Raw genomic sequence first — 12,411 nt, 5'->3', positions numbered from 1 at the left:
AGCGAACTGTCCAGGGAGAACAGCAGCATTTTAGACTGTTCAACCCCGTCGCAGTCATTGACTGCTGCGGTCTGCTCCACGTCCCTGAAATGCACGGAGGGATCTCCTGACTCGGAGAGTTTTGGGATGTGACTTATCATCTCTCTTAGCTGTCGTGCGCTATGAGGCATTATGATCTGACTCTCAAGGGGTCCGTCATCGCCATTTTCTTCATTTGGACCGATCCTCCGGTGTCTCGTTGGACACACTGGCGCCGACCCCGACTCTACTGTCTGGGGTTGCTCTACCTCAGGGCTCTTTTCCTCTACCGTCTCCGTCTCCTGTCCCGGAGTCCAAGACTCCTCATAGGCAGGAGGCGCAGAAGGTTCGGGGGTTGGTACCCCAACTGCCTCTTGTGGAATCGGTCTTTTGGATTCCTTGGCTAGCAACAGCTGACTCGCTGGTGGATTTATGAGACACACCAACCCGTTTGCCTTCGCTAGGGCCTTTCTCAGGTCCTCTAGCTCCCGGCGGCAAGTGCTGTGGTCGGTGTTCTCAGATCTATCCTCCATGGCCATTTTATATGCTGCCCTGGTTCCCAGGAGCTTTTCCTCTTGGGCATCTACTTGTTTGGCTAGACGGGAACACCTCTCTCTCATTCTACCTTCACTGGCCTTGGCCTCCACGACCTGACATTTTAAATATTCTACCCGGGTTTCGTGGCAGCGAATTACAGAGCGGCGTTCCTGGTTCAGCGCGTCAAGCGATTCAATCAGTTTTTGACCTCCCGCAACCTTTTCCTCCACGCCTTTAAGCAAGCCGTTGATCTGGACTGTCTGTGCTGCAACTACCTGGTCCAAAAGCTGGACTTGCTTCTTGTAGCACATCAGCCAGACCGCCTTTTCTACAGATTTCTTATGCTCTCTACCCGCTGTCCACTTGATGGCTGCGTCTAGCGGGCGCCTATCCCTTAGTAGATCAGATATCCATTGTTTTGTGAGGTTGACTTTTCCGAAAACATAATCTGCTATTCTTTCATCCATCACATTTCGTCTATTCAGATCTTGATCTAACACACTACTTTCCTGCTGCCAAGGTCCTGCCGCGGTCGCCATTTCTGTAGGGGGTTTCTCTTGCTCTTTCTGGTCTCCTGCCAGGCTTCGTGCAATAATTACCCTTGAGTGGTTCGACCCACTCCCCCCTACGGTTCTAGACCTTGGACTTAGGTGCAGAGAACAGTAGTGCAGAGAAAAAACTCAATAGACCAGGTTGAATAGCACGAAATGGATGCTTTTATTTTTAAACAGTTTGAAGCATTACAAAATACATATCATAGGCACAGATTAAAGTTACTACAATCATGCACAAATTTATGAACTTGACTCTATGGAAATGGGGAACACACGGCACATCGAAAAAGGGGAAACACATTACGATTTCCCTTAACTCCCTCCCCTATACCTAAACTAAGTTTCGACCTGGGGAACTTGGGATCATGCTCACCACTCTCGAAATCGCGAGAAAGGGGGGTTCGCAGCCTTTTTGGCACCGCTTTCCGTCGTCACGTGGATTTGGAAACTTCTGGCGCAGTCGATATTCTCTCCTCCCTCGAGGCGGTGGGGTAGACCCAGCCTCGATGAGCGCTCGTTAAGGTTGAGATCCACCAAGTCAATTTGGGTTCATGGAGCAGACCCAGATGCAGGCTATGCACTTGGGAGAATCTTGTGGCATCGATCGCCGGTTCTCCAGAGGGTTTCTTCTCCGTCGGCCTGGGTCGTCGATGATCTCCCGACCCCAGTACCCGGGCCACCCTCGTCGTCTTCTCGTCGTGGCCGAGCCTTGTTTGGCTGAACACCGACCACGTTGTCCTTTTACCGAAACCGTCCGTCTTTAAAAAGACGAAAACGTTTTCATCGATCTGCCGAAGTGGAAGAGGCGCCGATCCGGGCACCGTCCGCCCTTCGTTCGTTCCTCGTAGAAGAAAGTTCTTGAAGAAAATGGAAGCCTGAAGTCGCCCAACAAGAAAGCCGTGGCAGTGAAGAAGTTGTTCAAGTAACCCGGAGTCCGAAGTTTTTTAGATGGACTTTCAATCCATAGTTATACTCTTTTGGGACAGTCTTATCTCCCGCCAAATCATAGTCCTGTCTTTGTATTAATTTTGGCGGGCAGAAATCTCTGCAGGGGCGCTTTGTCTTGTAACGGAGCCGGTGATAACTTAAACTGGCCTTCCTGGCCGATAATGTCTTTCAATGTCTTTTGCATTGTCACCGTGGCTCGGTTCGCATATTGATCGGTCCGGACATTTTCCTTGATGGCTGCTAAACGGTTTTTCCTTTGTACGATAAATGGGTATAAGTGTTTTTACATTGTCCGCCCATATCTTGATGGGCCCCATCCTGTACTTATAATCCATTGAATATGTATGCTGTTGCTCTGAGTTTCGGTTCCCAGAGATTGGCTTTCGTGGGCTCACTGTCTTCAATCCACAAGCCTGTCTGGCTTGCAGTAACAGAAATAAAATGGTTCATAAACTGATCACGGGGCCTGGCGGCCATTTTGTATGCCCTTTTATCAAAGGTTTTTCTGTGCAAGCTTACTTTGGTCAATAAACAGTCTTAATTTTATCCAGTTTTCTTGCGTGATTTTTGCTGAAATTGCGAATCTTACACAACCACTGATGAGCTGACCATAAGGCTAACTGGTGCTGTAAAATGCTCACAGTTGACATGTATGCAGTTTCCCCTTTTCACTAATATTGCAAGAAAGTTGGTGTGAGTATAAAGCAGTGGAAACCCCTTGATACTCCTGCAGAATGGAGGAAACATGTAGTGTGGATAAATGAAGGTAGATAGTTGTATTTTAATTGCTGTTTATTTCACTGAAATATCCAGATAATTGTGGATTTAACTATTCCTATTTCATTACTCTCAGGAAACATTCTGATGAAGATGTGCTTTAGGAGGAAGAGACTATCAAAAGTCTGCTGCATCATCTGTTTTGTGATTGTGGTAACCTTGACTGTGCTACAGAGAAGCAGCAATACTAGCCAGGAATTACAGAATATCTCCCAGAGATCCAGTTCTCCAGAGGACCGACTGGTTGCCACTTTTCTGAGCTTCTTCACTCCTAAGGATAACTTTTGGAGTTCCAGAAAAACAGAGAGCACTGCCACAGAGACACATACGGTAACAGCAGCAGGGAGAGAGACCAAACAATGGGATGTAACGACCACCAACTGTACTCCCAACAACATCACTCAGACTGACTGGTTCAATGGCTTGGAGCCAAACTTTAAACCGTTCCTACAATACAGACACTGTAGGTATTTTCCAATGATTCTTAACCATCCTGGGAAATGCAGTGGTGATGTCTACCTTTTAATAATTGTTAAATCCATCATAACACAGTATGACCGAAGGGAGGCCATCAGGAAAACATGGGGCAGGGAAATGGTGATGGATGGGAAGCAAGTCAAAACCCTGTTTCTTTTAGGGACTTCATTCAATGAAAATGAAAGTTCCCACCATCAAAAACTCCTGGAATATGAAAGTATTATTTATGGGGATATACTCCAGTGGGACTTCATGGACACTTTCTTCAATCTCACCTTGAAAGAGGTTAACTTTCTCAAATGGTTTTCCACATATTGCGAGAATGTTGAGTACATTTTTAAAGGTGATGATGACGTGTTTGTGAGCACAGAGAATGTTCTTGAGTTTCTTAATGCACCCAAAGTTAAGAATCTTTTTGTTGGGGATGTCCTATGTAAGGCCAAACCAATTAGAAAAAAGGCAAATAAATATTACATACCTGAAGCTTTGTACAATAAAACTTACTATCCACCTTATGCAGGGGGTGGTGGATTTTTGATGGCTGGGCCACTCGCAAGAAGATTGTACAAGGTGTCCGAAAGCTTAGAGTTGTACCCCATTGATGATGTTTTCCTGGGGATGTGCCTGGAAGTGTTGAGCATAACTCCTGTTAATCATCGGGGCTTTAAGACCTTTGGAATTGTGAAAAACAAAAGCAGTAAAATGAATAAAGAGCCTTGCTTCTATAAAAGCATGTTGGTGGTGCACAAACTGCTTCCAGCAGAGCTGCTAGAAATGTGGAAAACTGTTCACAGCAGCATTAGTTGTTCTAGGAAAATGGAGTTACTATAGGTTCTTTCCCAAAACTGTTCCAAAGTTCAGTGTGATTTGTAATGGGAAAGCAAGAATCTATGTTAAATACAAAATCCTGATCCTAATTTGAAAGGAACTGGATGATAATTTATATTTTCCATCAACAATAATCTCAATTTTTAATTAATGTTTTCCTACTTCATTCTTTATTGGTTCTATACAATTAAAATAATGGTTCCTAAACAGATTTGTATTTATATTATTATTCATTGTCCAAAGATCTCAATTGAATGACCAAAAAATGAAAAAGCTATGTCGTTTTGTTTTAACATAACCCAACATTTCCATCAAAATGTGCATTAAAATACATTTTCTACACAATTGTTAGCTTTTCATCAAAGTACTGTAAAATTACTCTTTCGAGAACCAGTTCTGATGGAGAAACGCTGCATCTTGGTGCTAGTAAGTTTTCTCAAACCACACAGCGGAGGCACGTCGTGTCCCTGTGATTACGGCTTGCATTCGTTTGTTTGTTATTGAGGGCGAGGGGAAAGAGGGGGTGAAATGTAAGTTACTATTGTAGTTACAGCAGTGACTGCCTTTAGAATATGTGACCTGACAAACCCATTCTCTTCACAGGCTCTGTGCAATTTCCCCCTCTAAGGCTTCAACAGAAATGTGGAGCAAAAGCAGCATGCAGTAGTTCAACCATGGTCTTACTAAACTTTTTTACATAGTCACCATTGCATCTTTTATATTTTGAAATTCCTCTGGCTGGAGCGAAGCAGTTTCTCCTGTAAAATGGACTCTATCTCCTGAAATTGTGAGAAATTTTGACTGGACTTCCGGTTGGACTCGCAGGTGCCAGTGGCCCATCGTGACTCTGCAAATGATCACGTCCCTGGAATTTGGGATGGGTCTCTGGCCTTGGGCAAGGGCAGGTGGGTTTCCACTCCACTGCATATGCCGGTTGAGCAGCACCCCAGGAATTTCCAGGCCTATACCTCTTGCCTTAACCCAGTATTCCAGTTGACTTCCTTATGGCTTATTAACTTGAGGTGCTGCTTTCTGAAGCTGACCCCACCCCCCCCCCCCCACCCCAACCAAAATCCCTCTGCTCTTTTGTATCACCCAGCCTTCCCCCATTCATAGTATAATTTTATTTTTTTCTCTAAAAATGTACCACCTTGCATTTACTGACATTGAATTCCAGCCACCATTTTTTTTGCCTATTTCATCAACTTGAGTCACCTTGCAGGTTCCTTTGGTCCTTATTTACTGTATCTCCTATTTTAATATTGTCTTCAAATTTGGACACCACTACCTCTAGCCCTGTATCCAAATCAGTGATGTGCACAGTGAACAGAAGTGGTCCCAGAACAGAACCCTGGTAAAACATTGCAACCCACCTCCAACCACTCTGAGAAATTGCCCTAAACTTCTTTCTCTTGTCCTTTTTAACCAGTTTTTATCTAATTTTTTTCTCTCTCTCCCTTAATTCCATGCCCCATAATCTTCTCCAATAATCTCTTGTGTGGTACCTTGTCAAAGGGTCCCTGAAAGTCCATGTGCATCACATCACTGCATTGCCCCATCGACCATATCTGTCACCTCTTCAAAGAACTCTCAGGTTTGTTGATCTTCCTTTCCAGCACTGCCAAGCTCACTCCTGTTTATATTCCAGGGCAGATTCCATAACACTAGAAGAGCACAAAAGGAACTGTGAATGTGTAAGAGCGTTTGTTTCAAAGTTGCATTTTATAACTCTTTTCTGGCTGCTGACTAGTTCATGCTTTACCTTGACCTTGGTTTCACTTGGGATTTTCATGCCCAGTAGTTTTCCACTGGAAAGGCAAGCCTTCTATGAAAAGCTAGTTTTACTGTCCATAAAAATTTCTGGAAGTTGTCCACATAGGTGCATGCGGAGAGCTATAGGCTGCTATCCTGGTTAGTCTCTTTGGGTGATGGTGATAGATGTGGGAACCTGCATGAACTTAAGCTCAGGACTTCCCACATAGGCATAAGCCACTGACTCAAAACCCAAGATAGTAACGAGAAAGATCTTCAAAAGATATTTTGATTGGTTCATTTTTTTATTGGCATCTGTTGCTGAATGACCATTTTTAATTTCTAGTTTATTGAACTTCATGATTGGTTTTCATTCCTGCTTGCTTACTGATAAAGGGCAACTTAACAGTTAGGGAACTTATGTTTTCTGAATATAAAATTTGAACTCATTAGGTGAAAGTGTGATGCAAAATTTGTATATAGAAATGTGACCCTGAAGCATGGCAGACAAAATGTGCATTAGATGCAATGCACACGAGTTGGATGTGTGTGGGGCTCAAAATGCATGGAACTGCTCCACTGGCATAAGTATGGCGGGGCATTGGTTGGTGATCCTCGCTTTTGACCCCATCATAGTGTCAGGGGAAGGTCACCTCATCAGCATATGAGGTGCCCAAGCCATATGGCTGTAAAAGCAATGCTGCCCAGTGCTTGCTTTAGAGCCAGCACTATGCTTACAAATTTTAAGAGAGCAACACAATTTGCATCCCTTTTATAAAGGCCCGATGTAACAAATAGAGCTGGCATATTTGATGGAGCTCCAGATCAGGGCCTAGACCCCAAACTGAAGCCTATTTACTGCACAAAGTGCCACTACACTGAGTTTATCATGGCATGCAGTGGCCTTTGGGATAAGGAGTATGGGGCTGAGGAAATTACCACCCTTCAAACTCCCTCTCCCAGCCCCCCACTCTCTGATCTCATAGGTCATGTTTGGGAAGGGTAGAACATCTGGCCCAAACAGGTCCCCAAGGAAACTGGGACTTGGCATATCTGGGTCCCAGATATTTTTTTGTCCCCTCTGCTGCACATTTGGCAGATTCAGGACACACATCTTTCCCATTCAGTTTTATAGTGAAAGCAAGTTCCGTTTTACCTCTCTCCAATTCAAGCTTAATGTTCTGCTCTGAACTCTCTCTACACCCAAAAGACATTAATGCATTAGAGTGCCAAAATGATGCACTATTTTATACCTATAAATAATCTTATGAATGATGCATACATTAAATTGCTTCAACTTGTTTACCATCAAGATACAAACCAGTACAAAATTTCTTAATTCAAAATTGTTTAATTTGAATTATGTCAATTTCCTTTCATGCAAAATTGACTCCTGATTAATTTAAATTGCTGAATTTTAAAAAATTCAAGCAAAAAATGACTTCAAATTAACAGGAGTATTTGACAAGTTTTATTCATCATTGCTTTACATTGACTGACTGGAAATTTTCAATGAATAGTTCCTTTTTCTTTGCCATTTTTGCACTGGACCCCATTCATTATGTTCACATTTTATATTCTAATATTCAAAACAAACCCCTGAAAAACTTGATAAGAGTCTTTTCTGTCTATCATTGTCCTTTGCTTTCTATACTAAGCCAGTTTCAATGCAGCAACTCTGTGCCTTTTGATTCTACAAATTAATTATTTTAATCTTCATATATAGAACTTTATCAAATACCTTCTGACCATTCAAGTAAACTTTCTTCCCCGACTATCTTTCACTTACAAATTTAGTTACCTATTTAAAGAATTTCAGTATGTTTGCAATGTGTTGCTTTAAAGTCATGTTGAGCCCTTAAATTAAATATATATCTCTTTTGATATACAATCCAATTATGACAGAAGTAAAATTGACCCATCAAAGTTGCTCAGCTAACATTTTATCAATGACCAGCCATGGAGCCATTTCTCTTATTGATCCAAGGTCAGAGGTGTATAATTCCTGTGACTGGATTCCTATTGACTTCCCAGTAATACTGGTGCCAATTTACAAGGGTAATCTCATGAATGATTCATACATTCAATTGCTTCAACATTGGTAAATTGGTGGCCAATTATATGATGAGTCTCTTGCTCAGGAACTTGTTGGTGGTGTGGGGATTGGAACCAAGGATTCACTGATTAAAAGCTAACATTTAATCACTGGACCCTAGAATTCACCCACGCAGGCATGAAAAGTTAAAAGTTAATATAGAATTGCAAAACTTAAGCTTTAAATTTGTGAATAGTGATACATATGTGAATGTTAGTAAGTATGATTTTGTAAATTAGGTGATTTTATTGCAAAATGAATATAATGTTATTTTGTATACAAGTTTGTATTTGTTTCTTTGGGAAATACTGGATGCTGGTTAGGGAAAATGTTAAATTCTAATAATTAAAAACTTAAGATATGAAGAGGCCAGTACTAGATTGTATAAATGTACTGCAACCAGGCAAATAAATGAAGTGGAACACTTCACTTTGTAATGTGATGTGAATATGATGTCTTGAGAAAATCTCCCATTTATGAAAGTTAGTTACTAAATTTGGGTAATTGAATTTCATTTGCTTAAAAATAAAATATACCGTATATGGTGGAATCCAATTGCCATTCTATTTAATTGAGTCTCAACAAAATATGAAAGCACCAAATGATTTATTTATTTTAATACTAATTAAGACATGCATAACAGTATTGGAACTGAGGAATGCATCTCCAAACCCATGATTTATGAGTTGAATTTTGAGTAGCCACCCTAATTACAACATTCAATGCTCCTTCCAGTGCTGCCACCAATGGCGGTCCTGATTTTTGCCAGCAGTGTTGCAAGGAAATAGTTTTGCAAGTTGACTGTGGAAGCACATTACTTCTGCTGGCCAATATAAATTTGTTAGTCACTGTCATGGTCTGTGCAGACTTTTTCCTGACATCACAAAGTCCAAAGCTGGAAAATGAAGGGCAGGATTGGAATTTTTTTTAATCAATTTTGATTGTGCTCAATTGTTTCTGCATTGTCACCAGTGTTCTCAAATCTACCATGGTATGTTATCCTCAATTACATCTCACATAAGGTCACATTTGGTTCATATGGCATGCAGTCTTATCTGTGGAATCAATCCTGGCACTTGGCATAAGAAATATCTGGAGTGTGCCTGAAACATATAGAATCATAGCATGTACAGTACAGAAAGGCCATTTGACCCCTAATATCTGTGCCAATGCTAACTTTAAAGGTGGAAGTGCGGGTAGAAAAGAGCATAAAAAGACAAATGGAATCCAGATTACGAATTATTTCTGGGGGTGTACTGCAGAACACATTCACTTAATAAAAAAAAAAAATTACGTATCCATACCCCTACTTCTTTGTTCCTCCATTCAACTAGGAGTCTTATCATTAAGATATTCCAATTTTTCCCCCAAAATGTATAAAGTGTATATATAAAATGTATACTATATAGTTCTCTTTACTGAATTGCATTTGCCACTTTTCTGCCTGCTCCACTAAACTGCTTATGCCCTCCTGAATCTCCTGCATTTTCCTCAGTTTGTCCTATCTCTAATTTGGTATCGCCAGCAAATTTTAATCTAATTCATCTTATACCTATGGCTAAATCAGAAATCGGAAACAAAAGGTCCCAGCATACCACAACACAAATCTTATCATTCCGTAAAACAACTTTACCTGTATTATCTGCTTTAATTCTTTAGTCATTAAGCTATTCATTCCCTTTAATACCAAGTGCCTTATTTTTTGTAACCGGTCTCTTATGTGGCACTTTATTAAATGCATTCTGAAAATCCATATATACATCTACTGATGTGCTTTATCTATACACTGATTTTCCTCAAAGATTCTACTGGTAAATGTAACTAGTAAAATAGATAAGGGAGAACCAATGGATGTGGTGTATTTGGACTTTCAGAAGGCTTTCGATAAGGTCCCACATAAGAGATTAGTGTGTAAAGTTAAGGCACATGGGATTGGGGGCAAGGTATTGACTTGGATAGAGAACTGGTTGGTAGATGGAAAGCAAAGAGTTGGAATAAACGGGTCTTTTTCCAAGTGGCAGGCAGTGACTAGTGGGGTACCGCAGGGATCGGTCCTAGGACCCCAGCTATTCACAATATATATTAATGATCTAGACAAGGGAACTAGATGTAATATCTCCAAATTTGCAGATGACACAAGGGGTGGACATGTGTGCTGTGAGGAGGATGCCAAAAAACTACAGGATGATTTGGACAGGTTGGGTGAATGGGCAGAAGCATGGCAGATGCAATATAACGTGGATAAATGTGAGGTTATCCACTTTGGTGTCAAAAACAGGAAGGCAGATTATTATCTGAATGGCAATAGATTGGGAGAAGGGGAAGTGCAACGAGACCTGGGTGTCCTTGTGCACCAGTCGCTGAAGGTAAGCATGCAGGTGCATCAGGCGGTTAAGAAGGCAAATGGTATGTTGGCCTTCATAGCGAGAGGGTTCGAGTACAGGAACAAGGATGTCTTGCTGCAGTTGTACAGGGCCTTGGTGAGACCGCACCTTGAGTATTGTGTGCAGTTTTGGTTGCCTTATCTGAGGAAGGATATTCTTGCCATGGAAGGAGTTCAGTGAAGATTCACCAGACTGATACCTGGGATGGCAGGAATGACGTATGAGGAGAGATTGGGCTTGTACTTGCTGGAATTTAGAAGAATGAGAGGGGATCTCATTGAAACTTATAAAATTCTGGCAGGACTGGACAGACTAGATGCAGGGAGGATGTTCCTGATGGTCGGGGAATCCAGAACCAGGGGTCACAGTCGAAGGATAAGGGGCAGAAATGAGGAGGAATTTCTTCACCCAGAGTGGTGAACCTGTGGAATTTTCTACCACAGAAGGCTGTAGAGGCCAATTCATTAAATATATTCAAGAAGGAGTTGGATATATTTCTTTAAAGTTAAAGGGATCAAGGGGTATGGAGAGAAAGCAGGTACCGGGTACGGAACTTGGATGATCAGCCATGATCGTATTGAATGGCTGAGCAGGCTCGAGGGGGCCGAATGGCCTACTCCTGCTCCTATCTATGTTTCTATTCAATTAAATTAGTCAAGAACAACCTGCCTTTTACAACTCCATGCTGACTATCCCTGATTAGCCCATGTCTTTCTAAATGCTCACTAATTTTGTTCCATATTATGCAGTCTAGAAATCAATCCACAATCATGATCAGGATAACTGGCCTATAACTTCCTGACTTATTTTTTCTTGAATAGAATTTAATATTTGCCTTCCTCAAGTTCCTTGGTACAATTTCAGTCTCAAACAATTTTTGTAAAATTTTTGTTAATATCTTTAAGTTTCCTCTCTGACCTCCTGTGCTATTCTGGGATAGAAACAATGAAAATTGGAGCAGGAGTAGACCATTCGGCCCCTTGAGCCTGCTCCATCATTTATGAGATCATGGCTGGGCCATATCATCTGGGCCTGGTGACTTTTCAATTTCCAATCCTATTAACTGTTTGAATAGTTTCCTTTTGAATATTTATTTCCAGTAGTGGCTGTTCTACATTTTCCTCGGGTACTACTTCATTCCCATTTTCATCTCCCTCTAAAAACTAAGGCAAAATACTTATTAAGTATCTCTGTCATTCTTCCACTCTTAATGACAAGATTGTCTCCATGTTTAAGTCATCCCACCCCTTTTTTGACTATCATTTTACTTATATGCTTATGGAGGAACTTATTGCTTCTCTCTATGCTGACTACCAATCTTTTCTCATTCTCTTGCTTAGTCTAACTAATTTCCTTTTTTGCTTTAGTTATACAGTATAGTTTTTAACTATTATATCCTGATAATTATCATATGCTTTTTAAGCCTTGATTTTGCCCTAATTTCTCTCTCTTTCCCCCATTGAACCCCAGCCTTTCTCACACCCGTTTTACTCCGAGTCTGAATAGATTTAGCATGTACATTATCCATTGTGTACCATAAGGTAAAGGAATGTCTTTTTTTTTAAAAGGCACTCGTATGTACTGTTATTCTTTGAAAAATGTAAAAGTTGTAAAAATCCTGGAATACCATTTAATAAAGATGGAATTTGACATATTGTCTGTATATCAGTGGTCCTGATAATCAGCTGTATGGCATAAACATCCCTGCTGTTTTTAAATAATTAATCCGACTCACTGAGCAACTCCATGGGAGATTTGCTAGTTTCCGACACACACACATCAGACACCGAGTGCGAGTATAAAGTGACCTTTGCAAACACAGACTGGTCTTATAAGCTTTCTATCTCTGGCCTTTGACGCAAGCTTACAGCCTATCTTTGATCTTAAATGCCAGCTGTATATTTATTCTTGCTGTTTGCTGTTATAAAATGGATGTTCTGTGCTGTTACGCATTATTAACACTGTTAATGAAATGACAGATTACACTTTACCTACAGAACAAAAGCAAACATGCGGTTGGGCCATCGCTAACTGAGCTCAT

General features: G+C 41.1%; 1 protein-coding gene across 1 annotated transcript in view; it reads left to right on the top strand.

The window, feature by feature from the left end:
- Positions 1–12,020, top strand: part of LOC147115709 (UDP-GlcNAc:betaGal beta-1,3-N-acetylglucosaminyltransferase 7-like) — a 36,116-nt gene extending 24,096 nt beyond the window's left edge. The window contains 2 exon segments of the mRNA XM_085990189.1: positions 2,911–4,130; positions 4,133–12,020. Coding sequence (XP_085846315.1) covers positions 2,922–4,130; positions 4,133–4,177 — 1,254 coding nt within the window. The 5' untranslated portion in view covers positions 2,911–2,921 and the 3' untranslated portion in view covers positions 4,178–12,020.
- Positions 12,021–12,411: the final 391 nt, after the last annotated feature.

Source organism: Somniosus microcephalus, chromosome 6, assembly GCF_052327205.1.
Source record: "Somniosus microcephalus isolate GS21.2 chromosome 6, FLI_Smic_1.0, whole genome shotgun sequence".
NCBI lineage: Eukaryota > Metazoa > Chordata > Chondrichthyes > Squaliformes > Somniosidae > Somniosus > Somniosus microcephalus.
This window is presented reverse-complemented; position numbering and strand designations above follow the sequence as displayed.